The sequence below is a fragment of the Achroia grisella genome, unplaced genomic scaffold (assembly GCF_030625045.1).
Source record: "Achroia grisella isolate CSIRO2021 unplaced genomic scaffold, CSIRO_AGI_Agris_v1 utg642, whole genome shotgun sequence".
NCBI classification, from domain to species: domain Eukaryota; kingdom Metazoa; phylum Arthropoda; class Insecta; order Lepidoptera; family Pyralidae; genus Achroia; species Achroia grisella.
In genome coordinates, this window is record NW_026712979.1 from 1,471,682 (window position 1) to 1,493,362 (window position 21,681).

Consider the following 21,681-nt stretch of genomic DNA (forward strand, 5'->3'; position numbering starts at 1 on the left):
CATGTCAATTCAGGTGCAGAGTGGTGACGCGTATTATGAAGACAATCATTTTAATTTTAATTACCTGCATTACGAATTACAGACATGTGTTTAGATAACAATGGAGTATATATAACAGTAATATTCAATGAAGTAACTCACAAACCATTTAGACGCTTTAGCCATCAATATGAAATCATCCTTTACGATTGTCTACTTGCTAACTGCTGTAAGTATTTTTAAATTTCTATAAGAAAAACGATAAAAGCATTCAAGGATTTGTGATTTACTACTCGATTGGACTCCGAAATAGAGTGAGTCCAAATCTGGCCAACAGCAAAAAACCAAAAATATATATTTGGACTGAGTCTCAAGAGATAAAATTTCGATAAGAAATCAAAATTAATCGGAAAGGCATAGGATTCAAATATACCGAGCGAAATGTGGTCATATCAAGTGGTGCGGTCATCTCAACATCAACATTTCACAATGCCTGAGACTGATCCATCTGAGATAACAATGGCTAAGGTATATATAATAATAAAAACCTAAATGTGTGTAATATAATGTATGTATCTTTATTGAGTATTATAGCAGTCATTTGTAACAAGACGTCTATGTCACATAACGAAATATGTATACCTAGTCCACAGGTATAGGTATAAAAGCAATGAATGAACTTGTTTATGATCAAGATTCTATTTGTTACAATGAAAATTTTAGCAATGAATTTCAATATAGGTATATTTTTATAGAATCTTAGAGATCACTAAACTCTTCTATTGACGTCGCATTTGGTACCTATAGGTATTTATTAAACATGTAAATTAACTATTCAATATATTTCTGGTATGTATTAATAAAATATATTGGATTCGTCTTTATAATTCCGAAGTCTAACTGTTATAATGAAATCACAAATTAAAACAGCTGTAAATAATATATTTATTTCTTTTCAGGCTACTTTACTATATGTTACCACTGCAGATGAACAAACCGAACAACCTACTACTTACGTCATCACTAAAGGTAATAATAATGAATTACATATTACAACCAAGAGCAATGAAATGCAAATAATGTACTATTATAAAATACATGAACCATAGATTAGTCTATAAGTTATTAAAACAGATTTTTTTATTGATGAGGATGGAATAGTTTACCTACATGGGCTAACGGTTTACGCTGGCATGGCACCAGTATAGGATGATAACATGAGCATGAGCTCAGGTCAGTTAGGTTCGATTTGGAAATATTAGGGTAGAGTAACTCTATGACAAGTTTAAATAATGAATTGACATACCTTTACAGAAATTAGAGACGATGGTTCGGGCAAGGAAGTAGTGACCACTTATGTATCACACAACGCTACCGACGTTCGAAATGCAGAACGACGAAATAAAAAACTATTTAAGGAGACTCAACAAAATATTGCAAAGCAGCAAGAAAGGCAGCAAGAAGAAATAAAAAATATTCAAGACCGATCCGATGCCATCTATGAAAGTAATAGAAAACGTAGCGAAAGTCAGTGGAATCAAAGTGAATCTTCCAATAATAATAGTCAACAAACGTCAACTCAAGACTCTAGTCAAAGCCAACAAAACTCTGAAAGCGATTCCGAGTCAAATTCTTCTTCGAGTCAACAGAATACGCAGTCATCTTCTTCTAGTGATCAAACAAGTGATAGTCAAGCATCTTCGGATTTTAGTAGTCAAATACAACAACGGTCCGAATTAATATCTAACGCCACAAAACAAAATATTGCACGACAACAGCAAAGACAGCAAGAGCAAAATAGAAACATCCAAGAGCAATCTGATAACATTTATAAGATAAATAAACAACGCAGTGAAGCTAACTGGAATAGAAACCAATCTTCTAATGATCAGAATTCGGCATCTTCAACACAGGCCTCTAGTCAAAGCCAACAGAACTCTGAAAGCGAATCCGATTCAAATTCTTCATCAAATCAACAAGACACACAATCATCTTCTTCTAATGACCAAACAAGTGAAAGTCAAACATCTTCAGACTTCAGTAGTCAGATAAAACGAAGATCTGAATTAATATATAACGCGACCCAAAAAAATATTGCAAAACAACTGAGAAGACAGCAAGAGCAAAGTAAGAAAATTGAAGAGCAATCTGATAACATTTATAAGATAAATAAAGCACGCAGTGAAGCTTCCTGGAATAGAAATAGATCTTCCAATAACCAGAATCAACAAACATCAACACAAAACTCCGAAAGCGAATCCGATTCAAATTCATCTTCAGATCAACAGAACACTCAGTCGTCTTCCTCTAATGACCAAACAAGTGAGAGTCAAGCATCTTCAGATTTAAGTAGTCAAATACAAAAGCGGTCCGAATTAATATATGATGCCACGCAACAAAATATTGCACAACAACAGCAAAGGCAACAAGAGCAAAGTAGGAATATCCAAGAGCAATCTGATAACATTTATAAGATAAATAAACAACGCAGTGAAGCTAACTGGAATAGAAACCAATCTTCTAATGATCAGAACTCGGAAGCGTCAACACAGGACTCCAGTCAAAGCCAACAAAACTCTGAAAGCGAATCCGATGCAAATTTTTCGTCAAATCAACAAGACACACAATCATCTTCTTCTAGTGACCAAACAAGTGAGAGTCAATCATCTTCAGATTTAGGTAGTCAGATACGAAAACGGTCAGAATTAATATATAAAGCGACTGCACAATACAATGCTGAACAAAACAAAAATCAGCAAAAGAGAATCCAGGAGCAAACTGATAATATTTATAAGATAAATAAACAACGCAGTGAAGCTAACTGGAATAGAAATCAATCTTCTAATAAACAGAGTTCGGCATCGTCAACACAAGACTCTAGTCAAAGCCAACAAAACTCTGAAAGCGAGTCTAATTCAAGTTCCACATCAAATCAACAGAACACGCAGTCGTCTTCTTCTAGTGACCAAGAAAGTGAGAGCCAAGCTTCCACAGAATCCACTAGTGATGTACAACAATAAATTAATTTATGTAAACATGTTATAAATTGACAATAGTACAAATATATACAATGTATATCAAATATCTATTTAATAAATAGTTAATACTACTTAATACTTAAGAAACAAATTTTGACCAAAACAAATATTAGAAAAAGGAAGTAAAGCCAATCCGATAACATTCTGATAACATTTTTAAAGACAATAAAAAAGGAGTAAAGGCTTATAACAAAATCAATCTACAGCTAGTGTCAAGTAAACAAAGTCAAAGACAAAGGCTTAGAAAATCAAAGAAAGCAGAACTTCCACAGCAACTTCTTAAAATTCAATCGTCACAATCATCTTCTCATGAGACACTAGAAATAACAACCTCTCAATATCAAACCTCGTCACAAGAATCTTATAATAAGATACCAACCTCTCAAACAACCGAAAATCAATAGAGAAAACAACAAACTCTTCGGGTATTATACGTCTAATCTGTACAGGAGAAATAGAGAATAGCCAACGTCAAGTGGACTGGAGCAATCTGACGAAGTAAGTAATTTCCATAAAATTAGCAGTACCTATATCTTCTTTTTAACAATATTTTTAGGCGTAAACTGTTATATGTAAACGTAGTTCTCAAACCACTATGTTTCAGATGAACCACCTACTATAGAAAAAACTATTATTCAAGAATCTAACAGAATTTAGAATAAAATTGTTTATCGTTTAAAATTAAGTTTAATAAACCAACACTTTGTAATAGTAAAATTATAATAGACTGATTCTACCAAATATTTAATTGCGAGTGCAGGTCGAGAATGACATGCACTTTCCAACTCAACGATAGTTCCTGAGATGACCTGCTACTGCTCATAAGACGTTTACAATCTTCACCACGACCGCAACCAAAATGAAATAGAGAAGCTCGGAATATTTGCTCGTTCACACAGCTCGTTCACACAGTTAAACATACAAGAACATGAACAGATAATAAGACTAAGACAAAAGTGCGTAATTTATGTACTCGTTTTTACAAGAGATTGGCAATTTGATAGAATTAAAATTTATTAACATGTGATTTAGCATTAGATAATTAATAATAATATAAATTGTATAATATAAATATAAATTATTACAATATTTTATTTCATAACCTTCTAACATTGAATCATAATTTTTTAATACATTTAGGATATTTACTGATTTCACAACAGTTTCTTTACCTCGCTTAGCGGTAACAAATGGCAATACTTCACACATAAAAAAATATCTATAAATATCTATAAATATACAGTAAATTCTTAGTCACTTTGTGTCACATAAAAAAGATTAAAAAGAAAACAGCAGTTTTAATCACAATCAGCTTTATTTTTTTATAATCAAAAGACTGTGCCAAATGTACACTACATTGTCTATGGTAGAGAACAGAGACTAGAGGTTAGCTAGGTGGCGAGTGTGCAGAGCAGGGCGGTGCCACGCTTTACCCAGAAGTCGGAGGTCTGTTTCCCAGCCGGCAGCTCCACTGCTACCACGAATGCGCCCTTACGCAACGGGTAGTAGTAGCACGGACACGTGTAACGATCTGACAAAAATATTTAAATCAATTTCATTGTTACATTTTCACGAGTTAACCAATACTGGTGAAAGAGGCGAAAGAACACTTAGTGAAGAGGATTTAGACATTATCAAGTTGAACTGATCATCCACACATATAGCTGACGGGAGACTAGAACCTGAAGAACATCACGGGCATCATCATCATGTGGCGCCCATAATGGATAAGCCGTCATACCTCAGTACCCTGTAATGTCACTGTTATTTCGCCCTTCATCGGGTCATAACTTGCGTTTCTGCTTAAGGACAAAAATAGATGAGATAGACATACACCAGGCAGTTATAAATAAACCAATTTTAAAGTTCATTATGCACTACTCGAGAAAACGACTGTAAGAAGACTAACATAAAGAAAGAATTAAATGTACATAAGCATTTTTCAATAGTCATATTATTTATTCTACCACTCAATAGGAACGCAGTCTCATAATAAGAAGAATGAGCAAAAAACTTGTGTGGTTCCTTTAAATAAATATTTTTCAACATTATATATTTCGGATTTTCTGTGAATACAAACTGCCAAATAGCGAGAAAAGCAAACAAATCTAATACCTACTACTATAAATCAGTCATAGTTATCAGAGCAGACCAGTCCCTACAAGCAGCACCCATTCAGGAAGATAACGGGTGAGACGGCCGTTATTACTCTCAACCATATTTTTGGGACCCCAATGACCCCACCACGTCTCCGCCTGTCTGAACATTTTAGTGAGCATGACTGACTCAAATAAGGTCCATTCTATAATTAGTCTGTGATTATTGCAATGTGTACTTACTCTTTAGTCGCCTGCCTGTGGCCCTTACGGGCTTGAAGTGTATGGGTGACATGGGGAACACCAGCTGCATAGGCAGCGGCTCCTGTAGATGTCCCTCCTTCTTGAACCAGCTAGCACCTTCTAAGTATAGACCTCTGAAAGATATATTTATTATTCTTCTAAGGTATTTAGAATGGGAAAACTACTGGTACATACCATTGTATACCACCTACTTTTTACTATCTCATCACTCGCTAATCATCATCATCATCGTCATACTCTAGAACCAAAGTGGTCTCGGACAGCGCGATTTCAAAGTTCAGTATATTTGTTTGCCAACATCATGATATAAAACAATATAATGGTGCGTAAAACGATAAAGTAACAGCTGTTTATGGACTATAATGGTACGATGTATGATGAACGTGTACGAAATACGCATGAGATGAGGACGAAGTCATTAGCCAATAATGGTGTATTAACTAAGAAAAAACTTTGTAACAATTGCGTAATAACATTGAGAAAGCATGCCTGATATATACTCCTCCGTCACGTGGCGGTCTGACGAAAGCGGATTCTTCCAATGGCATTACGGTGAACTCCCAGCAAAGTGTATCTATGGGCCAACCTTCACCGCGTGCTGTCGTCTACAATAGTTTTATAATTAAACCCAGCGTATCTAATAATATACTAAATAGAATACAGACTGTCCCAAAATTAGACGATAAACCCTAAGCAGAAGATAGAAATAAGGCATCATAGGTACCTGCATAACAGCGGTGAGTAGGGCTGCGGGCGCGGCCAGCGCGGGCAGCCAGCAGAGCGCGGGCGGAGCCCGGGGGGCGGCGGCCCAGCCCGACAGGTGCGCGCCCCGCAGCCACAGCTCACGGCACCACGACCCCAGCGGCTTCATCGACGGACGACCTGCCGCAAACAGTGCCCTGTACTCCGGAAACCTCGTGCACTTACGAAAAAAAGCCTATCTCATATTGAATACCACTTCCCCAATCTAGTTTCCACATCATCACACATTTCCTAAAGAAATTTGCGAAGTTAGAAGTTCGCGAATTTTCAAGACCTCGTGCACTTACGCGCTTAAGAGAAGCCCATCTTGTATGGAAACCACTTCCCCAATCTAGTTTCCACACCATACAATCAGGTATTTACTCAAGAATTATATAATTACTGAGCATGTTAGCGCTCCTGTATTCAATTTTAATGGGATACCGTGAAAAAACCCCACCACCACCACTTTTCACTTATTTAATGCAATCGTGGTAAGTCAGTGCATCATTCATGCAGAGTAATACACTTTACTAATAATATAAGTCAGAAATTGCGTATTTTTGAGACATTACATCATTGCAATTTGTCATTTTCTAAACCATTGGTCATGGACACACGAGTTTCCAGAATACACGCAGCCATATTTTAAACAAATTACTAATGATATAACCTTTTTGCCAGAACGATGGCACTCTTGCTTCGAAGATGCATGAATACATTATTTCGAGCATTTCCGACATCACAACTAGACCTTCGATGGCTCGACGCAACTCCTATGAATAAATTTATCTGATTATTCCTAGTCGATAATGATAAGGAACTATCTAGTCTAAAGCTTCTTTCTTCTGAACATAATAATGTTTTCAATTCAAAGTTTGGACTAAAATTCCGCACTTTCCCTTTTATCTAAACAAAGCAATCCCTCCTTGATATATAGAGTTATGCACAATATTACAGGAGATCCACGGGCAATAGGAAAGCTGAACTATCTAGTCTACAAAAGCTTCCTTCTGCTGAGCATACAAATGTTTCTAATTCAAAGTCTGGACCAAGGACCAAACCTCCGCACTTTCCCTATTACCTACACAAAGCAAGCCCTGATATATAGAGTTATGCACAATAATACAGGACAATAAAACAGGAGAGTCTCATTGGTCAAAGTTAAGATTTTAAAGTCTTACTACAAAATATGAATGCAGTACCAAAACGATAAAGACCTACCCTTCATCGTTCCGTTTTTCTTTATATTACGATGGTGGTAAATAAGCACACGGACCATCTGATGGTAAATGGTTACCGTAGCCTATGGACGCCTGAGACGCCAGGGGTGTCACGTTAGCGTTGCCTTAAGAAACCTTAATACAATCTTATGATACTGCATTCGGGTATTCCGTCTGATCTGAAATTTTCCGTCGTTCAAGATCAAAAAATCGCGTTCATACCTTGAGACCCGCTGTGATTCCAGTTATAAGTACATTAAAGTACCCAATTTCTTGCAACAGTGATACACACAGTGGCATCACAATCTCAGGGCCCATCATCCGCTCTGTCGTCTCCACGTCTATTTTGGATGGCAACTTCAGTAGCATCTCGGCTGTTAGTTCGTCAACCTACATAATGGAAGAGATTGAAAATACCGTATTTTTGTAGGACTAGCTGTAGTCGCGACTTCGTCCGCATGGAATTTAATAAAAAAGTTAATTAGTTTATTTAGTTGTACTGGACCGTAGTTGTACATTGCGGCATTTCTTTATCTTTCTGAAATAAAAGTAGCCTAAGTTACTCCTTATTTTATCAGCTACCTGCCAATAAAAGTTTCGTCAAAATCGGTAAAGCCATTTCAGAGATTAGCCGGAACAAACAGACAAAAGAAAAATGATAATTTGGTGTATGCACCGTATTTATATTCATATGCATCTAGTAAAAAACGGTAATCTCAATATTACAAACAGACACTCCAATTTTATTTACATGTATAGATGTATAGTTACTAAGATTTTCGAAGTCATCTAATAGAGAGTAGTATTACCTTCTGGTCTTCACCACCACCGCCACCGCCACCTCCCGTGGACGCCAAAGCAAATAATGTAGAGCACATAATCATTGCATCCTAAAATTATGTTGATTTTGTTACATGTGTTAGATTTCACATCAATATTGTAGAAAAAATCCAATATTTTAAAAAGAAATTAAAAAAAGATAGTTTGTGTTTAGTAATTAGTACTAAATAGTACTCAATGTAAAGATTATTACAAATATTGTACACAGCGCCATCTAGTATGTATAGACCGACCTACTACACTGACTTGGGTTTATAAATACTGAGGTCGGTAGTTCAATAATCCTCTTTCGTTGGGTCAGCTGCGGCATACAAATACTTAGATAATTCTTTTTTTTTCGTAAATCATACATAGAAAACACCCAGACCGACACAAACAATCATACTCATAAATACAAATGTTTGTGCCGTGCGAGGAATCGAATCCGCTACCATCCGACGTAAAGCGGTGTGCTAGACCGCTAGACCACCGACGTCGTCATCGTTGAAAAGCAGAAGTTACTATATGTATTAGTTTCTGCTTTTAAAATGATACTGTTTTGTAAAATGTGTTTGTGTGGCTGTTGTATGTACCTGCGCGAGCGTGGCGACGTCGGCGGAGGCGTGCTGGCCGACTGACTGCGCGCGCTCGCTGGCCGGCAGCAGCGCGAGGAAGTCGCGGTAGGCCTGCAGGCTGCCGTCACGCGGCATCTGGTACGCGGCCAGCGACGACAGCCTGCGCACCCCATACACATCTTTTTATTTTTACTTGGAGAACATCCCTCAAGGAAACTCGCCCACCCCGAGGAGACAAGCGGGTATTATGAGACTTCTACTCACTAAAAACCATACCAAGGTACTACGTAGCGCCTATTGCCAGAGTCGCGGGATCAAGTGTCAGTCCACCGCGACTATGGCGGCGTCGGCCCGCTTTAGTTACCACACCAACATTTTAACTAAACTTTCCCTTGTCAACTTATTGCCTAATTATATTCCCAGAATATAATTAGGCAATTACCATGACACTCCACCAAATTATTGAAGGTTACCAACAGAAATAACTATAAGAGCCTCACGGGAGGTACTTGTATCTACAAAGTACAGATTCGCTCCTCTTTAAGACAGTCTGTAGAATTTTGGTCCAAATGTTTCTTACTGTATATGAGAACACATTGTAGACTCAAGATTATAATAAAACCAAATCTGTAATACAGTAGACAGAGACTGACGACATAATAAATACCGCAACACTGAACACGTAAGTGTCACCTATTTCCCCCGCCAAACAGCTTGCTTTGAGAGGCGTGTTTCGGTTGTAGGATGCATCCTAAAAACGAAACACTAAGAAAACTAGAATGCCTCATACATGGGAAATCTTATTTTTCTGGAATAGCAATGTAGGAGTAGTATGATGCTGTCCATGATGATGTAGGCGGTGCTGTTCATATATATATAGGCGATGATTATCCATCTGATAGGCCATCTTGTTTGACATTCCAATGACATAAATATATACCCACAATTCATTTACATTCTAAGGCTCCAACTATTTGATGACTAAATTGAAAGAAGGAAACTCATCAATGAAAAGCCATTAATTTAACCATAACCCATAATCAAAATTAGGATCACCTGTAAAAAGGCGTATCATAGGCCTCCTCGCAGAAGAACTGGTTAATGTAAGCGATGAGCACGCGCTTGTCCCAATCATCGGTGATGTGACCGCCGTAATTGATGATAGCGAACAAGTAACGCAGCGCGTCCCACGGTACCTCCTCGTATTCTTCTAGATAATTCGCTAGCAAGTTGTCTGAAACCTGCAAGATTACAGGGTACCGAGACATGATATGTTTCAGGAAAGGAAAAGCATTAGCTGCCTTAACATCTACGCTCTTACACACAGGAAAGAATGAGAAATTATATACTAAATGAACGTGAAAGATTGCACCCACCGTCAGCACGTGTATTCTAGCATCATCAAGCGTGCGTGCTTTAGCACCTTTTTGTTATATAAATAATTATTATTGCAAATTGGCTAATACGTTACAATAGAGCAAATACATCATTATAGAGTTCTTGATAATGTAGAAATCTTAAACGTGTCTTCTAAATCTGGTGCGCTCCTGATTGCGTGTGAATACAATAACGTCATATGACGTTGAGATGTCTATGATTTATGTACAGGCGACGGTTGCTACTTATAAGTGATAATAAATAATTAATATTTAAAATATTCACGATTATTCTACTAACAAACACTGACTAACTTTTATGCAAATTGTACATATGCCATAGGCAAAACTATTTAACAAAACTAATATTTCTGCGTTTTCATTCGCTGGTATTTCACTTGCATGGTATACTCACGTCAAAATCAGCATCGTTGAAGCTGTAGACGGCATTGTAACCGAGCTGTCGGAACCGTTTACGGGCGATGAGCGTGCAGTGGAAGAACGACACGCAGAACAGGAGTCTCCGGTATTTGGGCGTCGCTTCGTCGAACTTATCCTCGTTAATATTTGCGAAAATTCTGAGCAGATTGCCTTTCAAGCCCTGACCAATGGTAATACACAGTAAAGTAAGTGTAATGATGTGTCACAGTATGTGTATACAAACTACCAAATACCACTAATTCATGCAGTCAATGAGTAACTAAATAAGAGTGAATCAGTTATAGCGACTAGAACAGACTAGTCTCTACAAGCAATACTTGTTCAAGAGTATGACGGAGCTATCACTGAGTTTGACAATGTTTTAGAGAACGCAACCACGCTGCCACATGTTTGACTTTATTGGCAGTCATATGACCACATATTATGTATTGGGTACAATATATACAATTGGGTATTAATATATTGTACATATTAATATCTAATTTTCAAGAAAATCTTGGAAAAATATTATTACCTGTGGAGGTTCTGTGGTCATCTTAATGCTTCTCTGGAGAACATTGAGAGGAAACTTGTCATCGGGCATGGAGGACAGCCACAGTCTAAACCTTGGGTGGATCTTGGGGTTGTCGAGACCACGCAGCGAGCCAAGCCACTCGCACGCCAAGTGGCAGTTCGCTAAGAAGACCCATCCGCCCTCCTTCATGCCATTCGCCAGCATCCTTTACAGAGAAAAGTTCCAGTCTTTGAAATTTCCTTTCTTTGGTAAAATATCAACCTTTTAGTTTAAAAATCACAAGTTTGACAAAACATAAGAATATGTGATGTCTTACTACAGCCCCTTCCACCCTTATGATACTTTATTAGATTTATTTTAAACCCAAAATGTGGGGAGGACCTTTGGAACCTCACGTAAGTAATGGATGGTTCCTAAGCGACATAATGTATTTTAAGGTTTCTTAAGGATTGGCAACGCGCACGTAGCACCCCTGGTGTTCCAGGCGTCCACAGGCCTCTGTAATCGTTTACCAACCGATGGGTTACGATCCATCTGATGGTAAACGGTTACAGTACGGTCTATATCTGCATGATTGCCACTATGGTGGTATAAAAAAATGTGAATAGAGGATATTCGGCAGGTGTCATCAAGCAAGCCATCAGCCCGTTGTACCTGGCAGCTGTGGGCGCTTGACCCTGCCCGAGGCTGAGCGAGTGGAACTTGTCGAACATCCTGACGTCGGTGGCAAGCTGGATGAGAGCCGCAGTAGGGTCTACGCCAGGCGACAGCACGAACAGTAGAGAAGTCTTCCACGTCGATTCCTCCCATGCCGCCTGCATTCATACCACAGATATCATAATTACACCCTTATAGGAGAAGAAGAAGATTGTTAGTGCTGTGGAATACCCTAAATAAATTATATTAGTTGTCCAGTACCAGTAGATGGTGTTATGTGAATTGTTCTGAGATGTCCTAAATATTTTCACTTGAACTTCCAAGAAAATTTTAATTAGTCCCTTTCCGTCTCACTAGTTTAGAGGGAACGGAACTGCTTACATTGTGGACTAATAACCCCATTACCCCATTGCAGTTGGCCTCCTCGTTCCTCTGGAAACCATCATGTTAAATTCCTGGTGAGTTGGCCACGATGGGCTAACTGATCTGACTTTATGCCCATTTTATCATCCTGCTCTGATGCCCAATGGTTATTTATTATCATATGCTCAACATTGTTACATTCTCATTACAACATTTATGGGCCTATGATCTAGCGGAGTAGCATAAATAGAAAGGTTTGCGCGTGCGAAGAATCCAACACGCGACCACCGAGGTCATCAACAATATACATAGGTAGTAAGTTCACCTTGATGTCAAGCACGGGAGGCTCGACGTACCGCGGGCCGAGCACACTCACGATGAAGCTGGTGACGCACGCAGACACGCGGTCCACGCGCAGCGACCGCACCAACAGTATCTTCTGGAACTCGTTGCAGATCTCGTTCCACTCGCCTGCGGGGAACGCTACCCATGTACAACAGACAGACCCTCGACAGGATAAGGGCATATAGTCCCAGAGCCTGAGTTTAATTACGTCAATCATTTCCCCTCGGTGATAACTTCTAAAATTGAAAAGATAGTTATGTTATGAAGCTTTGTGAAAGTCTGATGCGGTTCCAAGGAGGGGTTAAGGAGGAGGAGGAGGAGTGACAAACATTTTTTTTTTTATAAAATTAGACCTCATAAACTATAATATTAAATCTGTTTGCTTTGTCATTTTACAATGATGATGCAACACCTATGGAACAACTAAAGACTGTGGGATATAAAAAAAATTTCATATCTAACCAATGAGGGGCTGCAGTTCGGGCTCCGGGTGGAGGTACCACTCCTTCCACTCCTTGGAGAAGGTCTCGAAGGAATCCACGACCCCGTGGAAACCGGGTAGCTTGTCTAGTTCCGTAATATTGTCCCAACACTCGTCTGGCATCCAGTCTGTAGTCATTATTTATACCGATATACACCACTTATAAAAAATCAAATGAAAAATGGTATTCACCTTATAATAAATAACTATAAAGTAACCAATTTAGAGGTTATGTAATTTACAACGTTCTTAAGTAATACTACCTGTTGTAATTTAACTGTTTTTATTCAAATAAATACAATAACATTAGCTATCTGTTAGTGGAAGGTCAATTTACAGCTCAATAAGTCAAAGCGTGACAAATATTTAATGTTTAGATGCTTTGTCTATCAGAATTCTATATCAGTTCATGTACTAGAAATTTATTCATCAACAAACTGGTAGGATTGTCGGGTTGTTCTGAGCGGTCCAGTACGATTCCGCCCTTTAGCAGGAACAGGTACTCGTGCATGCTCATCTTGCCCATTTGGAATAGTATCCGGGACACGATGTGAAATGAGAGTAGCAGTTTGTGACGCTCGAATAACGCTCGGCATGTGTTTCTGAAACCAAGGAATTACTGCGATGCCGGCTCGACCCGATGACTACTGGACGTGATTCATTTTTTTTTTGGACTACTCTAATGCTGTTGGCCGCAGCTAGCTATTACAGCTTCACCGGCCGATAGGGGGCGAGTGCAGATGGCACTCCAAACCCGCGGAAGGACTTATGTATCGGCTGAAGGCCAACTCCTGCCTGACGTATACGACTTTAGTCTGAGGACGCCGCTAGGGGTTCGAACCACGGCTCAGGCCGTCATAATTGCGATCCCCGTTTGAATTGGACAGGGGATCGATCCGAGGGGATAACGAACACTGATTCAGGTTTATCATATTGTCTATTCTCCCATTCTAATATACGTACTTGTAAACGGCGTATGTGTGGAACTCATTAAGATTGATGATCCTCTCCTCCAGCTCGGTGGCCTTGGGGCTGCGGTCGATGGAGTACGTGAACAGGTCGATGTAGGCATCCAGTGAGAACTGGTACATGGGGTCAATCCGTGATAGGTCGTTCAGCGCGAAGAACAACACCGACGCGCGCACCGCCACCGGCACGTAGCCCTGACCATAGCTATCTAATTAGTTTTGTCACATGCCTTTGTCGTCCGTTGTATACAATTATCTGCTTCTTCCTTATCCCATTTATTTGTGATCGTCGTAATATGTTTTTCTCTTCCATTCATCCCTGTTCGCAGTCATCGCGTTATTTACTTCCTTTCTTACCATATCATCTTTCACACAGTCCATCCATCTCTTTTTCAGTCTTCCTCTGCCCTTATAACCATCCACATTCATATGTTGTCCATTGTATACCCAGACACCAAAATAGGTGTGAATGTGCATGTAAATGTCTTACCCCTAAGTGATAAGGGTTTTTCACCCCTAATACTTTTTTATAACGTGGCATTTAAAAACATACAACCCCAAATTATAACCTAGAAGGGTTCCATCCATCAACCCTTATTTTTTAATAGCGATTTTAATTTATATGCCAAAACAAGTTAAGAGTTAGCTAGTAGTAATATAATATTAATAGTACTAATAATATTAGGTGATATAAAAACTGACCTGTCTGGCGGTATCTATCTCCTTCTCCGTGACCTGCGATGTGATGAGAGCCTCCTTCACTTCCAGAGAGGTCCGCTGCGAGGTCTGCAGCGTGATGAACAGCTCCTCGTTCTCCAGCAGAGGCACTTGCGATTCGTACATTATACGGAGGAGGTCGTTCTCTAAATCCACCTGAAATAAAAGGTTATTGTTTGGGAAACTACTCTCTACTACCAAAATGTTAGGGAATTTACTATGTCTGTCACGTACCTGTATGGTTCTGCGGATTTCTTGGGCTTCAGGGTATCGAAGGTATCTTCGCTAGCTTTCCAGTTTCACAGTAGGTTTCACAGTTCTAATTTATTTTAATTCACAACAAATGCGCGCGCGCGTCAAGGCCGCTGTACGTTCAGTTCAGTACTAGGTAAGGGAGGGGCAGGGAAAGCGCGGGAACAGAAAACTAACGGACTCTTAATCTGTGCTTACGATGGTACAGGGTAGATTTTGAACAGTTATTATTGTTACATTATACCTCTGTAATTTCACTTCATAGTCTGGTCCTTAAACCAGAATACATATAACAAAGCAAGCAACTTGGTGGCTGACATAGATAAGACTGCAGATGATTTTGTACAGTCTACATTACAACTATATTTTATAATTTAACTTCATCATCATAAATGTATACTAGTATTATAAAGAGACAAAGTTAGTCAATTTGGATTTACGGAGTGATTTCTGTTACATGGTTCTCTTACATATAATTCATTCTATGGTAATTGCGTAAGATTTTACAATAAACTGCCAGAACCTACGCAAAATCTGACAGAGAGGGAATTCAAAATTTATATTAAACAAATGTTATGTAAAAAAGCCTATTATAGGAGAGATGAATTCATAGATGACAGCAATATCTAGCAAGAATATTTTTTTTAGCGGACAACGTTATAATTTCTTTTTCATACTGCTTTTTTGATATAGGATAGCGTAGCGGCTTTTGTAGTGTTTGCCGCATGCATCCTCATGTAAAGTGCGAATACTATAACTACCATATAATAAGTTTAAATAAGTAGCTATGACGAAGTCGAGTGGAATGAATAGTCATGCTCACTAAAATGTCCAGACATGTGGCGGCGTGGTGGGCCGGGTCGTTGGGCTCCCTAAAATATGGTCGAGCACAGTGATGGCCGACTCATCCGTCATACTCGTGAACGAGAGCTGCATGTAGGGACTGGTCTGCTCTTATCACTACGATTGATTTAATATTATTATATATATTTATTTGATATTATACCAAAAAAAAATTGTGCTGGTTGGTAGTTTGTATTCACACGTTTTGATTTGTAAATGTAAAAACTTACAAGGATTATTTTAAAGAGCAACACACAAGTTTCTTGCTCGTTCTTGTGATGAGACCGCATTCCGAACGAATGGTAGATAAAAAACAAATTGTTATTATTCAAAAGTGCTTAAATTAGGTTTATTTGATTAAATTATTTTCTATTCTATTCTATACTTCCATTCATTCCAGTTCGCAGTCATCTCGTTATTTACTTCCTTTCTTACCATATCATCTTTCACACAGTCCATCCATCTCTTTTTCGGCCTTCCTCTACCCTTATAACCATCCACATTCATGTGTAACACCTTCCTTAAAATATTATCTTCATTACATCAAATACCCATACGACAGAAGGGATGCATAGAAATACTTTAAAATGGTATTACGAATACACATACATATCATCATCATCTGCTTCTTCCTTATCCCATTTATTTAGGGTCGGCGTAATATGTTTTTCGCTTCCATTCATCCCTGTTCGCAGTCATCGCGTTATTTACTTCCTTTCTTACCATATCATCTTTCACACAGTCCATCCATCTTTTTTTCGGCCTTCCTCTGCCCTTATAACCATCCACATTCATTTGTAACACCTTTCTTAAAATATGTATAAAAAATATCTTTCTATGCATATTACGAATACATACATAATAGGCATAGAAAATGCCCAGACCAATCACACTCAAATCGGAAGAAACAAATAGAAGTAAGGCACATCGCCTTATCACTTTTTTCCTTACTTCCGCTAGACTAGATTAACCGGCAATATTGAGTTGGTTGGTTGGGTGTACATGAATGTAGACACTCACGAGAATTTTCTTATTATTGGCGATGGTCATCACGAGGTTATCCTTCATCTGCTCGAGTTGTGGTCGCTCCTTGCGGACCACGATGCCGAGCAGCTGCGAGGTGAGGCCCTGTTCCTTCACCGCGAAGTTCACCATCGTGGTCTTCGTCAGCGTTTCAGGGGTGTACACCGGGTTTCCTATGGCAATTATTATTGTACCATTATACTATGGAGTAATGCCTTTATACACAGTAAGGTCTGTGCTTTGGAGAGCTGGTCAAATTCCCAGACGCCTCATATTTCTCTAAACACTCCCATAACTCTATAAACTCTTTCCCCACCAAAGATATCCACCGCCTTACTCTATCACTAATAGCTAAACTATTCGTTACTATTTTGAATGTTTTTACAAACACGATTTATGGGAGTGTGTATCTTTGGTGGAGGTGGTGTAAGGCGGTGAATATCTTTGGTGGTGGCCTTCAACAGTTCAACAGTGGACGTCTTCCGGGCTGAAATGATGAAGGCGGTATGCAAAATCGCTAGACAACCTGGACCGTCATTTATATACGATTTGTTATAAAATGAGAGCTTATAAAATTCTTTGCTTGAATTTGTAAGTTTTTAGTTTTATTAATAAACTAGCTGTTCCCACGACTTTGTCCGTGTGTAATTTATCTTTGTTTTTCTAAAATAAAAGTAGCCTAAGTTACCTCTCATTACATCAGCTACCTGCCAAAAAAAGTCCTGTTAAAATCGGTCCAGCCGTTTCAGAGACAAATAACAAACAGACAGACAAAAATTATAAAAAATGTTATTTTGGTGTATGTACTGTATTTATATTCATATGCACGTAGTAAAAAACGATTATTTCAATATTACAAATAGACAGTCGGATTTTGTTTATATGTATAGACTAGCTTTTGTCCGCGACTTCGCTCGCGTTAATTTATCCCTTAGGGGTGGAATTTATCAAAATCTTTCTTAGGGGATGCTACGTCATAGTAGCTTTATGCATGCAAAGTCTCAGACCGATCGGTTTAATATTGACAAAGTTTCATAAAAACTTTCATCCCCTATTTCATCCCCTTGGGGGTAAAATTAATCAAAATCATTTCTTAGCGGATGCCTACGTCATAACATCTATCTGCATGCCAAATTTCAGCCCGATCCGTCCGGTGGTTTGGGCTGTGCGTTGATAGATCACTATGTCAGTCAGTCACCTTTGAGTTATATATATTTAGACTAATAAATCACATTAGAATTCTAACAATTCCCATGTTATACACAAAAAAACAGAACACCTCTGAAAGTTACTTAATTATGTTAGTTAGATGACGTTGTCTACAGACCTAATTTAGTTGTGAGATACATCCTGAATGTCTCGTTGTAAGGTACCATCTTCTCGTTGAACTTGATCATCAGGGAGTTTCCGATCTTGACGATCGCTTTGTCGAGGATCGGAGCGATCGACGGATCGAGCATCTCGCCCACGTTCTGAATGATGATGGGCTTGCCATCAGTTAGGGCAACTTCCATTATCTTCAGGTAGTTGGGTTGACCGAAGTCTACGATCTGTCCCATGAGGAATACTTTCATTATAAGTCTATTAATCACGAAACGATTACATGAATGACGAGCGTCCATGACAATAGTTGTTCATGCATGGGATTTTCATTTAATGTTAGATATAGACACCTATATAAATATACATTGTAAATAAACTGCCTTTTGTTTAAAAAAAAAACAAGCAATTTAGTTCAATTTCTTGCCAGTTCTTCTAAGTACTATATACTCCTCCGAAACGGCTTGACCGATTCTCATGAAATTTTGTGAGCGTATTGAGTAGGTCTGAGAATCGGCCAACATCTATTTTTCATCCCTCTAAATGTTAGGGGTAGTCCACCCCTAAATTTTATTTTTTTATTTTTTAGACAAAATTTTTAGTTTCTATTTTTTTATGATACAAAAATACATACAAACCTAAATTTTCACCCTTCTATCATCAACCCCTATTTTTTTATAGCGTTATTAATTTATATGGCAAAACGTTTGCCGGGACAGCTAGTTGTATTATACATTCGGATTGAATATTTCTACCATACATTCACGGCCATGTCTCACCCTTTAACCGAAAAAACCGCTTATAAACTGCTAAAGTGGGTGAGACATACAGGGGTTTTGTACAAAGTGTTGCTATATAGTGTACCTGTATGTCGTTCTTCTCCTCGAGCCTCGAGATCCATATGAGAGCCTGTCCCTGAGGGTCCACGGCCAGCGGCCACCGCGTCGCTCGTACCACTATTATGCCATTTTCAGCACTGAAGTTGTCATCTATTAAATTATAATAAAAATCTATAGTAATATTATTGAGGTAAAGTTTGTATGTTTGTTTGTTCAGAGTAATAGATAATAGGTCCAGTTGTGCTGATAGGATTTTTTTTAATACTTTCACTGTTAGAAAGATATATTTATTCACCTATAAGAATATATTTAAAACTTTTTAAAAGTTTTTTTTTAATATATGACTTTTGTTTACATTTAGATGCACAATCTTTCCCATGTGAAATTTGATTCGCGCGAAAGAACACGCGTGTAAAGGCAGCAAATAGCAGAGTGTAAATCTTATAGCGAAAGTTTGTGAGTATGAATCTTTGTTACTCTTTCACGCAAAAACTACTGAACGAATTCCAATGAAATTTTATGTTATACATTACAATAATACATAGACTATAATTTAAAAAGATATTATGTAAATTGGGCGAAGTATAATAATAAATGTCAAGTAAGTATTGTGGGCGATAAAGGAAACCAGGGAATTGTAGGATATAAATATATTGTATATATTGTTATAAGAGTATATTATAAAGAAACACTCCTAACTAGGGCCTGGAAGGGAAACCGAAAAGGAACAATAGATAGCAGGTGACAATTTAGAATAGAATTTTGGTATTCGAAATATAAAGGATATAAAGTAGGTTATAAACTAAATAAGTGGCTTGTGTTCCACAAGTATGATGCAGAGGAAGTTGCGCGTGCATACTAGTGATCCATATATATTACCCGGCAGGCCCATGTAGTTCCAATCCCGTAACGTGGCGTCGTCAAGTAAGAAGTACTTCATGCTCAGATCCATGGTCACGGGTACGGCTTCATTAAATACCTGTTCATTAAAATACGTCATTTTAACGCTAAGGTTATTCCTTGAAAAATTGTAATGCTTGTTTGTACATAAATTTTCTTCGAAACGGCTTGATCGATGCTTCTGAAATTTTGTCTTTAATCAGGTCTGAGAGAACGTGAACTATTTTTCATACACCGAAAGCGATAAGGGCGGTCCCGGTAAAACAATGGGGGTTATTGTGTTTTTTATGATTCAGCATTAAAAAATACATACAACCTTACATTTTTGCATTGCTGCCATCAACCCCTATTTTTTATTTTAAATGTGTTTAAAAAAATATATAATTTTTTTCGAATTGAAACACAATTAACAAATCTATAAAATTATATCTTTCCTCAATAGTCAGATGTCCGCCATTTTGGAATAATTATTACAAAAAGGCGCTAAGTTACGCACGATTCAAGAACGCTGTTATACGGTTCTTTGGTCTGACTCGTTATTTTTTGTCACATTGTTTCCTCCATGAAAACCGATGCCTGCCTGAATGAGCGTACGTCTAAAGGCAGCTAATCTAATAAGGCAGGACACTTCTGACCTCCATGTACCAGTCGTTCATGAGCGCCTCCCTGTACTCGGAGACGAAGGGCCCGAGGTAGGCCACGAACCCGGTGGCCACCAGGCAGTCGCCCGGCAGCCGTTCGAACTCGCCGTCCAGACGCTCCACTGTCGACTCCCACCGCTCCCGCTCCCCTACACCAAACAACATAATTTCCTTTTTGCAAATCACAATTTTGAAGTAATCCCTCAAGCTGAATATAATATAGCCTAATTACATATGCAAAATTTGATATTTTAAGAATTTATTGTTAAACCAAAATATTTTACGGTCACATCAATTATTAAATGAAATGAAAAATCATTTATTCTATATTATTACATAGGACATTCTAATCAGTTTGTATTAATATTATTTTCCTACCGTCCAATTTATTGAACTGGACAAAGGAACTGGAACTCTTTGTTATTCTTTTATACTTTATAGGTGGACACTTCTGTTTAATTCTGTTAGCATTAGTAATCAGAGAAGAACTTTACATTTTGAGAAATTTGTACTGCTTCCAGTAACGGTAGTCAGTTTCCGCACAGGATATTTAACTAACAATCTAAAGATTGTACGATATAATCGCCAAAAACTCCAAATCGTACCCGAGAGGCCAGTGATGAGGGCCTCAGCCCTCTCCAGCTTGAGCTGCAGCATCCGTGACTTCCGCTCCAACTCCTCCTTCTGCGCCACCTTTTCATCGTACTCCTTCTGCAGCCGTGCGATCATCTCGCTCAGCTCCCGCAACTTGGCGCGCGCCTCCGCCAAAATCTGCTGCTTCATTCGAAGAGACTCTAATGCTTCTTCTAGACGCTCCTTCTTGGGTTTTACAATTCTGAATAAAATAGCTCATATGATTTTTATTTAGTATATAAACTTTTCGTAAATCTTGAACTGTTTTGTTCTCTTTTTTATGTAATTGTAGTTGCAAACTATAACGTCAATTACCTTTCACGACAGGATCAGGATCACGCGAGACAAAGCCAGCCACTCTATCGCGCATGTTTTGTCATTTAACTGTCTTTTAAAATTATATTTCTGATTAACCTATTTCATTTCCCCAAGACACGTTTAAGATTTATAAATTACCAATAACTTTAAAATTATATTTTTTTTACATAATCATATGTCCGCCATTTGGCAAGGATAATTAATTAATACAAAAAAGACGATAAAGCGCACACTCTTTCCTGCGTGAAAACCGATTCGCGCGTGAAAGAGGGTACGTGTAAAGACAACTTACAACTACATTTACACGCATATGGA

The 21,681-nt window shown here is 38.3% G+C and overlaps 2 protein-coding genes across 2 annotated transcripts in view; one reads left to right on the top strand and one right to left on the bottom strand.

Annotated features, from left to right (window-relative positions):
- Positions 1–157: 157 nt before the first annotated feature.
- On the top strand, positions 158–3,886 carry LOC131849464 (putative uncharacterized protein DDB_G0274435). Its single transcript, XM_059199542.1, has 4 exons — positions 158–208; positions 939–1,008; positions 1,294–3,515; positions 3,778–3,886. Exons 1-3 carry the CDS (start codon positions 170–172, stop codon positions 2,997–2,999), a joined length of 1,815 nt encoding a protein of 604 aa, XP_059055525.1. The 5' UTR covers positions 158–169; the 3' UTR covers positions 3,000–3,515; positions 3,778–3,886.
- A 465-nt stretch (positions 3,887–4,351) lies between these two features.
- The window catches only part of LOC131849507 (dynein axonemal heavy chain 2), an 88,968-nt gene continuing 71,638 nt past the window's right edge, over positions 4,352–21,681 (bottom strand). Inside the window, exons 60-82 of the mRNA XM_059199586.1 lie at positions 21,021–21,250; positions 20,410–20,564; positions 19,754–19,853; positions 18,900–19,024; positions 18,043–18,265; positions 16,713–16,888; positions 14,583–14,753; positions 13,876–14,075; positions 13,351–13,514; positions 12,894–13,040; positions 12,412–12,557; positions 11,721–11,881; positions 11,067–11,271; positions 10,527–10,712; positions 9,792–9,976; positions 8,754–8,895; positions 8,151–8,231; positions 7,564–7,731; positions 6,792–6,894; positions 6,102–6,259; positions 5,867–5,982; positions 5,357–5,490; positions 4,352–4,548 (exon numbers count right to left, since the gene is read on the bottom strand). Coding sequence (XP_059055569.1) covers positions 4,409–4,548; positions 5,357–5,490; positions 5,867–5,982; positions 6,102–6,259; positions 6,792–6,894; positions 7,564–7,731; positions 8,151–8,231; positions 8,754–8,895; positions 9,792–9,976; positions 10,527–10,712; positions 11,067–11,271; positions 11,721–11,881; positions 12,412–12,557; positions 12,894–13,040; positions 13,351–13,514; positions 13,876–14,075; positions 14,583–14,753; positions 16,713–16,888; positions 18,043–18,265; positions 18,900–19,024; positions 19,754–19,853; positions 20,410–20,564; positions 21,021–21,250 — 3,616 coding nt within the window. The 3' untranslated portion in view covers positions 4,352–4,408. The remainder of the gene's footprint in view (positions 4,549–5,356; positions 5,491–5,866; positions 5,983–6,101; positions 6,260–6,791; positions 6,895–7,563; positions 7,732–8,150; positions 8,232–8,753; positions 8,896–9,791; positions 9,977–10,526; positions 10,713–11,066; positions 11,272–11,720; positions 11,882–12,411; positions 12,558–12,893; positions 13,041–13,350; positions 13,515–13,875; positions 14,076–14,582; positions 14,754–16,712; positions 16,889–18,042; positions 18,266–18,899; positions 19,025–19,753; positions 19,854–20,409; positions 20,565–21,020; positions 21,251–21,681) is intronic.

Coding starts and splice junctions, on each gene's coding strand:
- LOC131849464 (XM_059199542.1), top strand. CDS start 170: ATGAAATCATCCTTTACGATTGTCTACTTGCTAACTGCT. Junction 209..938: donor TTGTCTACTTGCTAACTGCT/GTAAGTATTTTT, acceptor ATTTCTTTTCAG/GCTACTTTACTATATGTTAC. Junction 1,009..1,293: donor TACTTACGTCATCACTAAAG/GTAATAATAATG, acceptor ATACCTTTACAG/AAATTAGAGACGATGGTTCG.